Here is a 14,754-nt window from a genome sequence, read left to right as displayed (position 1 = left end):
GCCAAGACACAGCAGTTTTGCCAAGACATTATGTTTTTAATTTATAATTATAAATCTGTGTTCTATAACAGCATTGACTTCTTTTCCCATTTTTTTTTAAATCCTCCTTTATTTCCTTATCTTCACTATCACAGTTATTTTCATAACTGGCATTACAAAACTTCAAACCAAGTATATCGTTTCTGTGTCCTTTATAAAAATTTGACCCTGACGTGATTTGAACACGCAACCTTCTGATCTGGAGTCAGACGCGCTACCGTTGCGCCACAAAGCCCTATAAGGGTTTCCGTGAGAAAGTCATATTTTAGCATGTATCGGATAAAAAATATGCTATTTTGTCTATTTTCATATATAGCAATTTACAATTTACAATTTAGGCATTTAGCAGACGCTCTTAATCCAGAGCGATTTACATTAAGCAAGAACAAAAAAGCATGGGAATACATCACATAAAAAGCATTTATCATGAAACATGCGTAAGCTAAGAAAGTAACAGTGGAATATCTATATAATGAGACTATACATATAAACTATATATCTACTACTATGCTATACATACATATGTAGAAAAGTGTTGCAAAGCTGATGTCTAACCATACATAATCATTTATTGTATTATTATCATTATTATGAATACATAATTTAATATGATTATTATGGTGGTGGGTTTTGTGAATAATCCAACAATTTAGGTAATATTTTATTATGACAAGATATGTTTTATAATGTATTACATTTATAGCATTTTGTAGAAGTGCAAGCTATAAATAATTTGGGAAGGTGTCTTAAATATACATCCAATAAAAAACGGAACCTCCCTGAATCTTAATTCATATTAATTCATATTAATTGTTTTATTGTATTTTAATCTTCAAAGTGTGAATCATTGGCTTGTTTTTCCTTCTGGCTGCGACACCACGTGAGCGCCACTGAGCAGGGCTCCGCTCTCAGCCAATCACAGCTGACTCACCAAGCGTTGATTGGCCCTGCGGCCTGTCAGTCATATTTTAGGGCGTTTCCATTTTTTCTCCCACAGCTGTCAGATTCGTCCCGTCAAGTCAGACACACTCAGCACGCTCGTCAAGCGGTACGCACTTAACTTCCGCTCAGTGGACTCAAATAAAAGTATTGTTGATGTCTTTCTTTCTTTCTTTCTTTCTTTCTTTCTTTCTTTCTTTCTTTCTTTCTTTCTTTCTTTCTTTCTTTCTTTCTTTCACACAGTACGGTATCCATCTTGCCCCACTACTCTACCTGGCTGTAAATAACAAACATAATTCATGTTGGTGATTATATAAAAGGTATTATCATAGACTATTCATAATTCATTTATCATTGTTAAGTTCACTCTGTATATCACTCAATTGTATAGTGTTTTTTTAGACTCTTATTTTGAAAATCCACCACACCGGACATCACATGCTTATGAAGTTCCTACTCGACGGTCCTGTGTATGAATCATATTGACGGACTGTATATCAGCAGCAGAGACTGTGTGTGTACACTATAACACTACAGTGTGTTCATTTATTAAATGCACCGACCGATCACTTCACATCTGGAGAACATGATGATGATGCGATGATCTGATCATTCAGCACGCACGCACGCACGCACACACAGCAGGTAAGCACGCACAACACCGTACACGCACGGCTGCATTGATTTGGCACATTGTGTTTGTGTCTGTGTCTGTCTGTGTGTGCATGTTTTGAGTTGACAGTGAGTCACACACAGTCACACATTGTCACACACACATTGTCGCTGCATGGATGCCATCGTTTACTGTTACTGTGACAATGTGTGATGTGTGTGTGTGTGTGTGTGTGTCACTATTACTGTTACTGTATTATTAATGGAGCTAATGCTAGCCTTATTAGCACAGCGTCACAGACCACAGTGGGGGGGAGTTGTCGGGGAACACCATGCAGTGGTCCTTGAGGGGGTTCCAGATGGTGGTCCCCACTCCACACACATGGAACCTTAATTATTTGAGTAAAAGTAAATGAGTGATGATTTCCTGGGTTTCTTTTTGTTTTGTTATAGAAGTGTATATTTTTTGTATGTCTCTAAATGTTATAATGAATTGAACAAGGTGCACCCTCTTGTAAACAAGTGTAATGCAGTTTTTTTTTATATTGAGTTGTGCTTGAAATGTACCTACTGTTAATTCTGCAAACTGTTAATAAATACTTCAATCAATCAATCAATCAATCAATCAATCAAAACATTTTACAATCTCAAGAGCTAAATTATTGTTTAATCAGACCAGTGTGTGTCCATGTGGAAACCTCGTATGAATCTGATCTCAGGTCAGAATGGGTTAATCAGACCAGTGTGTGTCCATGTGGAAACCTCGTATGAATCTGATCTCAGGTCAGAATGGGTTAACATCTGCATTACATTACAAAATGTATACACACAATTATATAATGTAAAATAATTGTTATTACAATTTACAATGTAGGCATTTATCAGACGCTCTTAATCCAGAGCGACTTACATTTAACCCATTCTGACCTGAGATCAGATTCATACGAGGTTTCCACCGGACACACGCTGGTCTGACGAACCCATTCTGACCTGAGATCAGATTCTAAAAATGTCAGTCGCTCTTCGATTTTTCAAAAATAGCAGACCTACAAGCTCGTATCGCGCCACTCGGTGGCGCGATATGAGCTTGTAGATCTGCTATTTTTAAATAGCTAAAGCATAACATGATGGTGACACCAAAATGGGTGCCCGGTCAGAATGGGTTAAGCAAGAACAAAAGCATGGGAATACATCACATAAAAGCATTTATCAATATCATGAAACATGCGTAAGCTAAGAAAGTAACAGTGGAATATCTATATAATGAAACTATACATACACTATACATATAAACTATACATATTTACTACTATGCTATACACATGGCGTGCTATGACTATATACAATACAATTATAGTGCTGTCTACATAACATGCTATAAGTCTGTGTCAAATGCTATCTAAGCCAACAGAAATGCTATCTAAGGGGCTAGGGTAAGTGCTATGGGCCATGATGGAGTCTGAAAAGGTGGGTTTTCAGGCTACGGCGGAAGATTGGGAGTGATGCTGCAGTTCTGACTGCAATGGGAAGTGCATTCCACAGTTTTGGAGCCAGAAGGGAGAAGAGTTTGGGACGTGTGGAGCGTTGTTGTCCCGGCGTTTTTAGTGAGGGTACTTCCAGTTTCCCTGCGTTGGCTGATCTGAGTGCGCGGGAGGGTTTGTAGGGTTCAATCATACTTGTAAGATATGGGGGAGCCATACCTTAGTTATTGTGATCAACGTTTGTCTGTTATCTCTCCTAATGGTACCAACATCGATACAGCATGGAATTGTGGACAGAATCTTATCCAAGACAACAACATATTCTTTAGTTTTGGGTCTGAGAGGCTAAATGTCATCAAATGGTGGTCCCTGGCTGTCTGTGGGGTCCTTGAGGGAGTTCCAGGGGGTCCGCAGCTAAATGATAGTTTGGAACCCAATGGACCCTTATGGGTCTGCAACCCAGAGAGTGTACAAATGGAACCAAATGGACCAAATGGGTCTGTAACCCAGAGAGTGTACAAATGGAACCAAATGGAGTCTGGACCGGTCCATTTGGTTCCAGAGATAAATGCCATTAAATGGGGGTCTGTAGACTAATGCATGTCAAACTGGGGGGTCCTTGAAATTAAACGGGTCTGGCTGTCTGTCTGTCTGTCTGTCTGTCTGTCTGTCTGTCTGTGTCTGTCTGTCTTTAAGCAGGTTGTAATCTTATTATTTCCAATATAAAAGTGAACGACCGTAAACACAAGCTTCTGAACCGTCCTTTAGCCCCCAGGGGGTGCCCAAAAGATAGATCTGTGATCTACCACTAAGACAAGACATTAGGGATGCACCGATCCGGCTTTTTGGCATTCGATACCGATTTGGATAAACGGGGGTCCAGTATCTGCCGATACAGAGTACCGATCCGATACCCCCCACAAAGAAACGTAATAACCTATTAAGCTGTATGCCTCACTGTGTGGAGTCTGGAATCATTATTTTGTGTAAGGAAACATCAAGGCTTGACTTAAACATTACTTTCCCAACTTTGTAAACAAAATGTAACAAACACAGATATAAATGCACTGAATTATTTATTAAATAACTGTGCAACAATTAGACCAGGTTAATGTGTGCACAGGCTAGCCTGGCTGCATTCCACATGTTATACTGTCAATACTACACTGCTGTGTCACAGAGGAGGTAGACTAGAGTTGTTGTCATACTGTAATTACACATAATTATCGGATCGGATCGGATACTGGATCGGCCACCGATCCGATACCCGATCTAGAATTTTAGCCTGGATCGGCGCCGATCTCCGATACGAGTATCGGATCGGTGCATAAAAAACAAATCAAATATTAATAAACATATCTTTGGCATCATCTGCCACTTATAGGAGACCATAATTTTAGGATCTGTGCACCATTTCTCCTCTCGTTGCTCCAGCGGGGATGCCTGGCCTATCTTTCTATAGCCGCCATCTTTGGTTTAATCTGACCTCTGCCCTCTTCCTGCCTGCAGCGCTGTGACCTCATCAACGGGCGCCGGCCTGCCTCTCGTCCGGCCTGGACGACGTCACCGTCGCCATGGAGACCGCCGCCAACAGCTTCGTGGAGATCCACGGGAAGAACATATCCCACAATGCACCGGGGTCGGCCACGCCCATGGCCCTGGACAGGCTGTTTCCTGCTCTGCTGGAGTGCTTTGGCATCATACTGTGTGGATACATAGCTGGAAGGTACACACGCACGCGCACACACACACACACACGCACACGCACACGCACACGCACACAGACACACACACACACACACACACACACACACACACACACGCACACGCACACACAAGAGGCAGCGGTGGCCGAACGGTTTGCGGAGCGGTCTTGATACCGGAAGGTCGCCAGTTAGAATCCCCGGACCGGCACGTTAGAATTACCACCGCTGAAGTGCCCTTTGAGCAAGGCATTGAACCTCTACCATGAAATGTTCTATGAGCAGGGCCTGGCTGTAAACAAGTTCTTCAGCTTAGTCCACATCCCTGGGTAAACAAAGAACTTTGCTTTGCTCTGCTTAGTGCTTACTGCTTAAACATACTCATCTGCACTATACTTGTGAGGATGAGTATGTGTTTGTGTAAGCAAAGCAAAGCAAAGTTCTTTGTTTACCCAGGGACCTACCTATAACTAATATACTATAATCAGACCAGTGTGTGTCCGGTGGGAAACCTCGTATGAATCTGATCTCAGGTCAGAATGGGCTATGAGAAACACACCTAAACCGATGGTATCATGTGATCTGTGTGTGCAGGGCGGACATCATCACGGGCAGCCAGGCCAAGGGTCTGGGCCAATTCGTGTCCAAGTTTGCTCTCCCAGCGCTGCTCTTCAAGAACATGGTGCTGCTGGACTTTGGAGACGTCATCTGGGCCTTCCTGTGGAGCGTGCTGGTGGCTAAGGTACGGTGGCTAGTGGGTCATCTGGGGGGATTGTGCTAATTATAATAATAATTATAATAATAATATTAGAACTGCTGTGACCAGGGCAGGAATTTCACAGCGGCCATGGCCACGGTCGTTGCCCCTCTCTTTGGCCCATACGGCCACATTGGCCGTGGTGCCCATGTGCCCCGACCGGCGCCCACAGCAGTTAATTTTACCGTTTTTCCTCTGTGCAAAAAAGGGTCTCGCGCAGACTTGTATTGTCTGTATTGTGGTTGTGTTGCCATTTGACAAGTGGTTTGATTCTTTTGCCTCCTCCCTCCTCCTCCTCCGCTCCATGCACGCATGCACGCACTGACAGCCTCTCACTCACTGACAGCCTCTCACGCACTGACAGCTCAGCCTCTCACTCACTGACAGCCTCTCACTCACTGACAGCTCAGCCTCTCACTCACTGACAGCCTCTCACTCACTGACAGCCTCTCACGCACTGACAGCTCAGCCTCTCACTCACTGACAGCCTCTCACGCACTGACAGCTCAGCCTCTCACGCACTGACAGCTCAGCCTCTCACTCACTGACAGCTCAGCCTCTCACTCACTGACAGCTCAGCCTCTCACACACTGACAGCTCAGCCTCTCACTCACTGACAGCTCAGCCTCTCACTCACTGACAGCTCAGCCTCTCACGCACTGACAGCTCAGCCTCTCACTCACTGACAGCTCAGCCTCTCACTCACTGACAGCTCAGCCTCTCACGCACTGACAGCTCAGCCTCTCACTCACTGACAGCTCAGCCTCTCACTCACTGACAGCTCAGCCTCTCACTCACTGACAGCTCAGCCTCTCACTCACTGACAGCTCAGCCTCTCACACACTGACAGCTCAGCCTCTCACTCACTGACAGCTCAGCCTCTCACTCACTGACAGCCTCTCACTCACTGACAGCTCAGCCTCTCACGCACTGACAGCTCAGCCTCTCACACACTGACAGCTCAGCCTCTCACGCACTGACAGCTCAGCCTCTCACTCACTGACAGCTCAGCCTCTCACTCACTGACAGCTCAGCCTCTCACTCACTGACAGCTCAGCCTCTCACGCACTGACAGCTCAGCCTCTCACACACTGACAGCTCAGCCCGGCTGGCGCGGTGCTTCAGGATTATTATCACAATGTTTAAGCTAAAATAATGATGACCGGGGACTTAAAATCATTGTTTTATTTGATGGCCTTCATGCCCTGGCACTTGGCCTTGTGCCCTCAAAAAGATGACCACACTAAAGGCCAAGTGGCCTCGCCCCTAAAATGATGAAATTCCAGGCCTGGCTGTGACGCGTGTACGTCGTGCACACGCGTCACACATTACACTCGACGTCGCCGCGTTACTATTGAGACATTTACAGCGAAACACACACTCATCCTTTTGACTTACTGTAAGTACAACGTGAAAGTACATTTGTATTAGTCCGGGAGCTAGACCCAGCCCTCATAGCAATTTTTGCTACCTTTTTTTCACTATTATTTCCTGTTAGCATATACCATGGGCCATCTCAAAATGAAGGGACCACTCCCAACTCGGGGCCGTTTGGTTTCAGGGGCCCAAAAACCCCTTTTTTGGTATATGTCTCTGGCGAAATTGTGTAAAGGCAAATAAAAAATCACTAAAATTACATAAATACACATGGAAGTGTGAAATTTGGCATGGAGTATCCTGACACATAGGGGTAAGTATCAGAATAGGATTTTGGGGCTATCTACCATTGTATTCTTAAATATGACCTACATCATCCTCAGAAACACAAAAATATACACTGTCCGCTTAACAAATAACAACAAAGATGGTTATTTTCCAGCACATTAGGGTGAATATAACTGCCTCACTTGTATATAGAAAACCTCCCATATCCTTAAGCTTCAATTTAAGCCCAAGATGACCTCTCTATCTTGAAGATTACTCTTTCTGTGGCCAAAATGCTGCACTATACCTCAAATCGGAGACATTTTCTTTATCAGTCACTATAGCCTTCCAGAGTCCTAGAATGTAACAATAGGTTCACATGTTCTGCAACTACTGCTGTCTGAAGTTAGAAACATGAATACTACAGCAGGAACACAAATGCCTTTTATTATATTTATTTATTATATTATATGCGCATAATAGCTTGTTTCAGTACATAGCCTATCAATAGTCACCCAAATCAATGTGCACCCAAATGTAACAGTGACCGAGTTAAAGACAAAGGGAGACACAACATAAAAATACTGTATGACAAGGGGGCATCAGATTCCTTGTTTTTCTTTTTCTTTCTTTTTTTCATAATTTATCAAAGAAATCAAAGAAAACAACAAAAACAACCACAACAAAATAATTGTTATACCACTGCATATTTTAAACCTTAAATTCACAACCCTTCCATATTGACAACTACTTTAGGTTTATTCATCATCAGATTCATCTTCCTCCTCCTCTTCATCATCAGAATCATTCATATGTGTATGAATTTCTTCTAGGTCATCCTCGTCTGTCCCCTCTTCAGACAACACATCAATGAGGGCTTTGGGGGTGACGTCACCTTCAAACCATAGAGGCTCTAGTTTGCCATTTTCTGAGTTCAGATGAAACCCATGGTCAAGAGGTGATGGAATTTCTCATGAGCCCTCTTCCAGATGCATACCTGCATTTGACATGCTGCAAGAGGACCCTCTTGCATGGTGGAAAAGTTGAAAGGTCAAGGGAGAGACCTGGTCGAAGCTCGAGGCTTGAGCCACACATTTTCTTCACCTTGATCTCTCTTGCCTCATCCACACGCTTCACTCGAGGACCAAAGCTATAGAGGCGACAGGTGAACTTTTCAACACCAGTTAGCACAAGCCCATCAAGTTCCCAAGAGTTCCCCACTGCGGCAAAGATCTGAATGAACTTAGAATGCTGATTCAGAAGCTTGATGGGTCGCACCTTTCCTTTGCCTTTGAATGCAGAGGTGCAGTCAGCACCAGTGAAGGCATGCAAGGCCAGCAAAGCTGAAATATGCTCTTGTGAATAATCTTCAGCCAGCTGGTTGATGTTAATCAGCTTATCTCCCATGTCAAATATGACATCAACTGTGAAGGATTTGGCATAATAGAGGAGAATGAAGAAAATGTCAGAGTCTCTGGCTCTGCCTCGGACAGTTTTGATGTGAGGCATTGTGCTTTGGATGTGATTGATGTAGATGATCACCCTCACATCAGTTTCTTCATGTGTTGAATTCAGATCAGGTAGAAGTGCTTTGGAAATCACTCCAGCTTGAGCTTCTATCTTGAAAGCTTGACCAGCCTCAATGAAGATGATGGGCCTTCGGAGTATCTCTTCCATCATATCTGGAGAGCTCCAGTGCTCGAGAATTAGATGTATGAGTGACTTCTTGTTGTCATCATTTGTGAGGAAACCTTTCCAATCTGCAGGTCGGCGAACATTCAGACCATTAACTATGTACCGCTCACCACAACCTCTGCGATCCCTCTCAGCTGATTTTGAGAAAGTGGAGCTCCCTTCTCCTTGTCAATGTGGTCTCATTGTAGATGGTAATGCCACATTCTATATGAGCAATGTGCCCCAGACAATGAAGACTATATCAGAGAGCATCTTCAAAAGTCAACCTACTGCTGCAGAAACAGTATTCAGTACTGACACTTATGTTGACCGACTTCATTCACCAAAATCAGCTGAGAGGGATCGCAGAGGTTGTGGTGAGCGGTACATAGTTAATGGTCTGAATGTTCGCCGACCTGCAGATTGGAAAGGTTTCCTCACAAATGATGACAACAAGAAGTCACTCATACATCTAATTCTCGAGCACTGGAGCTCTCCAGATATGATGGAAGAGATACTCCGAAGGCCCATCATCTTCATTGAGGCTGGTCAAGCTTTCAGGATAGAAGCTCAAGCTGGAGTGATTTCCAAAGCACTTCTACCTGATCTGAATTCAACACATGAAGAAACTGATGTGAGGGTGATCATCTACATCAATCACATCCAAAGCACAATGCCTCACATCAAAACTGTCTGAGTCAGAGCCAGAGACTCTGACATTTTCTTCATTCTCCTCTATTATGCCAAATCCTTCACAGTTGATGTCATATTTGACATGGGAGATAAGCTGATTAACATCAACCAGCTGGCTGAAGATTATTCACAAGAACATATTTCAGCTTTGCTGGCCTTGCATGCCTTCACTGGTGCTGACTGCACCTCTGCATTCAAAGGCAAAGGAAAGGTGCGACCCATCAAGCTTCTGAATCAGCATTCTAAGTTCATTCAGATCTTTGCCACAGTGGGGAACTCTTGGGAACTTGATGGGCTTGTGCTAACTGGTGTTGAAGAGTTCACCTGTCGCCTCTATAGCTTTGGTCCTCGAGTGAAGCGTGTGGATGAGGCAAGAGAGATCAAGGTGAAGAAAATGTGTGGCTCAAGCCTCGAGCTTCGACCAGGTCTCTCCCTTGACCTTTCAACTTTTCCACCATGCAAGAGGGTCCTCTTGCAGCATGTCAAAAGAGTTAACTTCCAGGTATGCATCTGGAAGAGGGCTCATGAGAATAACCCAGAAATTCCATCACCTCTTGACCATGGGTTTCATCTGAACTCAGAAAATGGCAAACTAGAGCCTCTATGGTTTGAAGGTGACGTCACCCCCAAAGCCCTCATTGATGTGTTGTCTGAAGAGGGGACAGACGAGGATGACCTAGAAGAAATTCATACACATATGAATGATTCTGATGATGAAGAGGAGGAGGAAGATGAATCTGATGATGAATAAACCTAAAGTAGTTGTCAATATGGAAGGGTTGTGAATTTAAGGTTTAAAATATGCAGTGGTATAACAATTATTTTGTTGTGGTTGTTTTTGTTGTTTTCTTTGATTTCTTTGATAAATTATGAAAAAAAGAAAGAAAAAGAAAAACAAGGAATCTGATGCCCCCTTGTCATACAGTATTTTTATGTTGTGTCTCCCTTTGTCTTTAACTCGGTCACTGTTACATTTGGGTGCACATTGATTTGGGTGACTATTGATAGGCTATGTACTGAAACAAGCTATTATGTGCATATAATATAATAAATAAATATAAATATAATAAAAGGCATTTGTGTTCCTGCTGTAGTATTCATGTTTCTAACTTCAGACAGCAGTAGTTGCAGAACATGTGAACCTATTGTTACATTCTAGGACTCTGGAAGGCTATAGTGACTGATAATGAAAATGTCTCCGATTTGAGGTATAGTGCAGCATTTTGGCCACAGAAAGAGTAATCTTCAAGATAGAGAGGTCATCTTGGGCTTAAATTGAAGCTTAAGGATATGGGAAGTTTTCTATATACAAGTGAGGCAGTTATATTCACCCTAATGTGCTGGAAAATAACCATCTTTGTTGTTATTTGTTAAGCGGACAGTGTATATTTTTGTGTTTCTGAGGATGATGTAGGTCATATTTAAGAATACAATGGTAGATAGCCCCAAAATCCTATTCTGATACTTACCCCTATGTGTCAGGATACTCCATGCCAAATTTCACACTTCCATGTGTATTTATGTAATTTTAGTGATTTTCTATTTGCCTTTACACAATTTCGCCAGAGACATATACCAAAAAAGGGGTTTTTGGGCCCCTGAAACCAAACGGCCCCGAGTTGGGAGTGGTCCCTTCATTTTGAGATGGCCCATGGTATATGCTAACAGGAAATAATAGTGAAAAAAAGGTAGCAAAAATTGCTATGAGGGCTGGGTCTAGCTCCCGGACTATATCGATTCGCTTCACATGCTATGATGGTGGAATGCAGTATTTTTTTAGTACCGTTGAAAATTGCTCTGGCATTTCTAGCTAAACGGAAGAGAATGAAATCACGTGAATGTGAGTCATGGTCAGTTTGCTGTATTTAGAAACCATGTTCAGTGCCTGGTCGAAGACGCTGCACATGTTTGCAACATTAATTGTGATTTAATGGGATATTTCACTTTAGCCCATTCTGACCTGAGATCAGATTCATACGAGGTTTCCACTGGACACACACTGGTCTGATTTAAAATATCTTTTGGTCCTTTCATCGTCTACTCAGGCTTATGCGAACACCCCAGACAGTTGTTAAGTTGCTTGATTCACTATTTAGATATTAAAAAAAAAGATAAAACATTTAAATAAAAACAACACATTTAAATAAAAACAACAACGCTGCATAAAAACACCCCTAATAAATATTAAAAATAAATGGAAATAAGTAATAAAAAACCCACTATTATTACACAAATATTAGAAACCTGAGTAGACGAGGAAAGTACCAAAATATATATTTTTTAACCCATTCTGACCGGGCACCCATTTTGGTGTTGGCATCATGTTATGCTTTAGCTATTGAAAAATAGCAGATCTACAAGCTCATAGCGCGCCACCGAGTGGCGCGCTATGAGCTTGTAGATCTGCTATTTTTGAAAAATCGAAGAGCGACTGACATTTCTTGAATCTGATCTCAGGTCAGAATGGGTTCATCAGACCAGTGTGTGTCCAGTGGAAACCTCGTATGAATCTGATCTCAGGTCAGAATGGGTTAATATGTGTGTGAGTTGTGTTTTTGTTTGTATTGTGTTTATTGGATATTTTCAGGAAAACACATTGCCATGTTACACTTGGCTCACACTTATATTAACCCATTCTGACCTGAGATCAGATTCATACGAGGTTTCCACTGGACACGCACACTGGTCTGATTAACCCATTCTGACCTGAGATCAGATTCTAAAAATGTCAGTCGTTCTTTTGATTTTTCAAAAATAGCAGACCTACAAGCTCATATCGCGCCACTCGGTGGCGCGCTATGAGCTTGTAGATCTGCTGTTTTTCAATAGCTAAAGCATAACGTGATGCTGACACCAAAATGGGTTCCCGTTCAGAATGGGTTAATAATATTATTCTAATAATAATAATAATAATAATATAATATTTTAATCACAACTTGCTCACTTATTTCAGTGAGGCAGAACATGTTTTAAACGTGTGCAATGTGCATTTCTCCGTGTGACCACTAGGTGGCGGTGTTTTCCTTGGTGTGCGTGTTGACCCTCATGGTGGCCAGTCCAGAGACGCGCTACAGCAAGGCGGGACTGTACGCCATCTTCGCTACGCAGAGCAACGACTTCGCCCTGGGGTACCCCATAGGTGAGATATGGATACATACCCTATAGGGAAGATATGGATACCCCATAGGTGAGATATGGATTTATACCCCATAGGTGAGATATGGATTTATACCCCATAGGGAAGATATGGATTTCTAAAACGGGTAGTCCCAATACTTGATTCTGATTGGCAGGGCCCGATTAACACCTCTGTGGGCCCCTGGGCACTGAAGCTCGAAGGCTTCAAAGCACACCTTCAATCACTGTATTTCATTCTGTAGCTGTAATGGGGAAGGGGAGCGCTTGATTGCTTTTCAAACACATGCCGTGCGGGGGCGTCTATAAGCACCGCCCGGCTCATACGACTGTGAATGTGTGGCTCCTCCAGGCAGCCCCGTCAAGACACCAAGCGCTATTCTCCCGTCACTGTATTATAGTCTATTCGCCGAGCAAAAAACAAGGAAGTGATGTGGCTCGCTCTGGTGGCGCAAAGCGTAGCTGCTTTTGTGAATTCAATAGTTTTATGAGGTTAATATTGGTTATATGGGACAACGCTCCACACGTCCCAAACTCTTCTCCCTTCTGGCTCCAAAACTGTGAAATGCACTTCCCATTGCAGGTCAGAACTGCAGCATCACTCCCAATCTTCCGCCGTAGCCTGAAAACCCACCTTTTCAGACTCCATCATGGCCCATAGACTTACCCTACCCCCTTAGATAGCATTTCTGTAGACTTAGATAGCATCTGATACAGACTTATAGCATGTTATGTAGACAGCACTATAATTGCATTGTATGTAGTCATAGCACGCCATAGTACATATGTATAGCATAGTATAGTATATATGTATAGTTTAATTATATAGATATTCCACTGTTACTTTCTTAGCTTACGCATGTTTCATGATATTGATAAATGTTTTTATGTGATGTATTCCCATGCTTTTGTTCTTGCTTAATGTAAGTCGCTCTGGATTAAGAGCGTCTGATAAATGCCTAAATTGTAAATTGTAATTGTATGTTTGTAACCGTTTTAGAAAAGCAATAAGCCACTCGAGGCCCTGCAGCTTACCGGGTATTTTACACTGCCTACGCCCCCCAGCCAGTGTAAAATACCCGGTAACCTGAGACCTCTCGTGGCTTATTGCTTAAATATACCCCTATAGGGAAGATATGGATACCCCATAGGTGAAAGATATGGATATATACCCTTAACATTAACCATTCTGAACGGGAACCCATTTTGGTGTTAGCATCACGTTATGCTTTAGCTATTGAAAAATAGCAGATCTACAAGCTCATAGTGCGCCACCGAGTGGCGCGCTACGAGCTTGTAGGTCTTCTATTTTTGAAAAATCAAAGAACGACTGACATTTTTATAGAATCTGATCTCAGGTCAGAATGGGTTAATCAGACCAGTGTCTGTCCAGTGGAAACCTCGTATGAATCTGATCTCAGGTTAGAATGGGTTAATGTGTGCGTGTGCGTGTGCGTGTGTGTGTGTGTGTGTGTGTGTGTGTGTGTGTGTGTGTGTGTGTGTGTGTGCGTGTGCGTGTGCGTGTGTGTGTGCGTGTGTGTGTGCGTGCTCCAGTGGACGCCCTGTACCGCTCCACCTCTCCAGAGTACCTCCAGTACATCTACCTGGTCGCCCCGGTCTCCCTGATGATCCTCAACCCCATTGGCTTCTCTCTGTGCGAGATCCAGCGCTGGAAGCAGGCCAGCCAACCACAGCGCAGCACCCTCGGCATCCTGGCCGTCGTAGTCCTACAGGTATATATGTGTTTTTTGTAGTTTTCTATATTTCTATATTAGTTTTCTTATAGATTTTTTTTTATGGGTTCAGAGTCTTTCTCAAGGACACCTCCACACTAATTAACTCTGGCTATAGTTTGGCTAACAGTCGGTGTAATCTACCTAAAACCGGCCGAAATCCTCCCGTGCACGCTCTCGCACGTCTTTATGTGCATAGTTACGTAATATGCGATATTCAGGGCTTCATTAGAGCTTGATTTGACTTAAAAATGTAAATAAGGATGATCGCATAGCATCGGGGGACGGATCACTGTGTAACACAGTGCAGAAAGCTAGCGGATGTTGTGATCCGTTAAACCGGA

At 43.0% G+C, this 14,754-nt stretch overlaps 1 protein-coding gene across 1 annotated transcript in view; it reads left to right on the top strand.

Annotated features, from left to right (window-relative positions):
- Window positions 1–1,488: 1,488 nt before the first annotated feature.
- LOC310865893 (lysosomal cholesterol signaling protein-like) overlaps window positions 1,489–14,754 on the top strand; it is a 53,404-nt gene continuing 40,138 nt past the window's right edge. Inside the window, exons 1-5 of the mRNA XM_083775097.1 lie at window positions 1,489–1,623; window positions 4,581–4,797; window positions 5,369–5,516; window positions 12,552–12,681; window positions 14,232–14,418. Coding sequence (XP_083631223.1) covers window positions 4,646–4,797; window positions 5,369–5,516; window positions 12,552–12,681; window positions 14,232–14,418 — 617 coding nt within the window. The 5' untranslated portion in view covers window positions 1,489–1,623; window positions 4,581–4,645. The remainder of the gene's footprint in view (window positions 1,624–4,580; window positions 4,798–5,368; window positions 5,517–12,551; window positions 12,682–14,231; window positions 14,419–14,754) is intronic.

This window comes from Protomyctophum parallelum, assembly GCF_964188405.1.
Source record: "Protomyctophum parallelum genome assembly, chromosome: 10".
Lineage (NCBI taxonomy): Eukaryota > Metazoa > Chordata > Actinopteri > Myctophiformes > Myctophidae > Protomyctophum > Protomyctophum parallelum.
The sequence above is the reverse complement of the archived record's forward strand: the minus strand, read 5'-3'. Positions and strand labels throughout refer to the sequence as shown.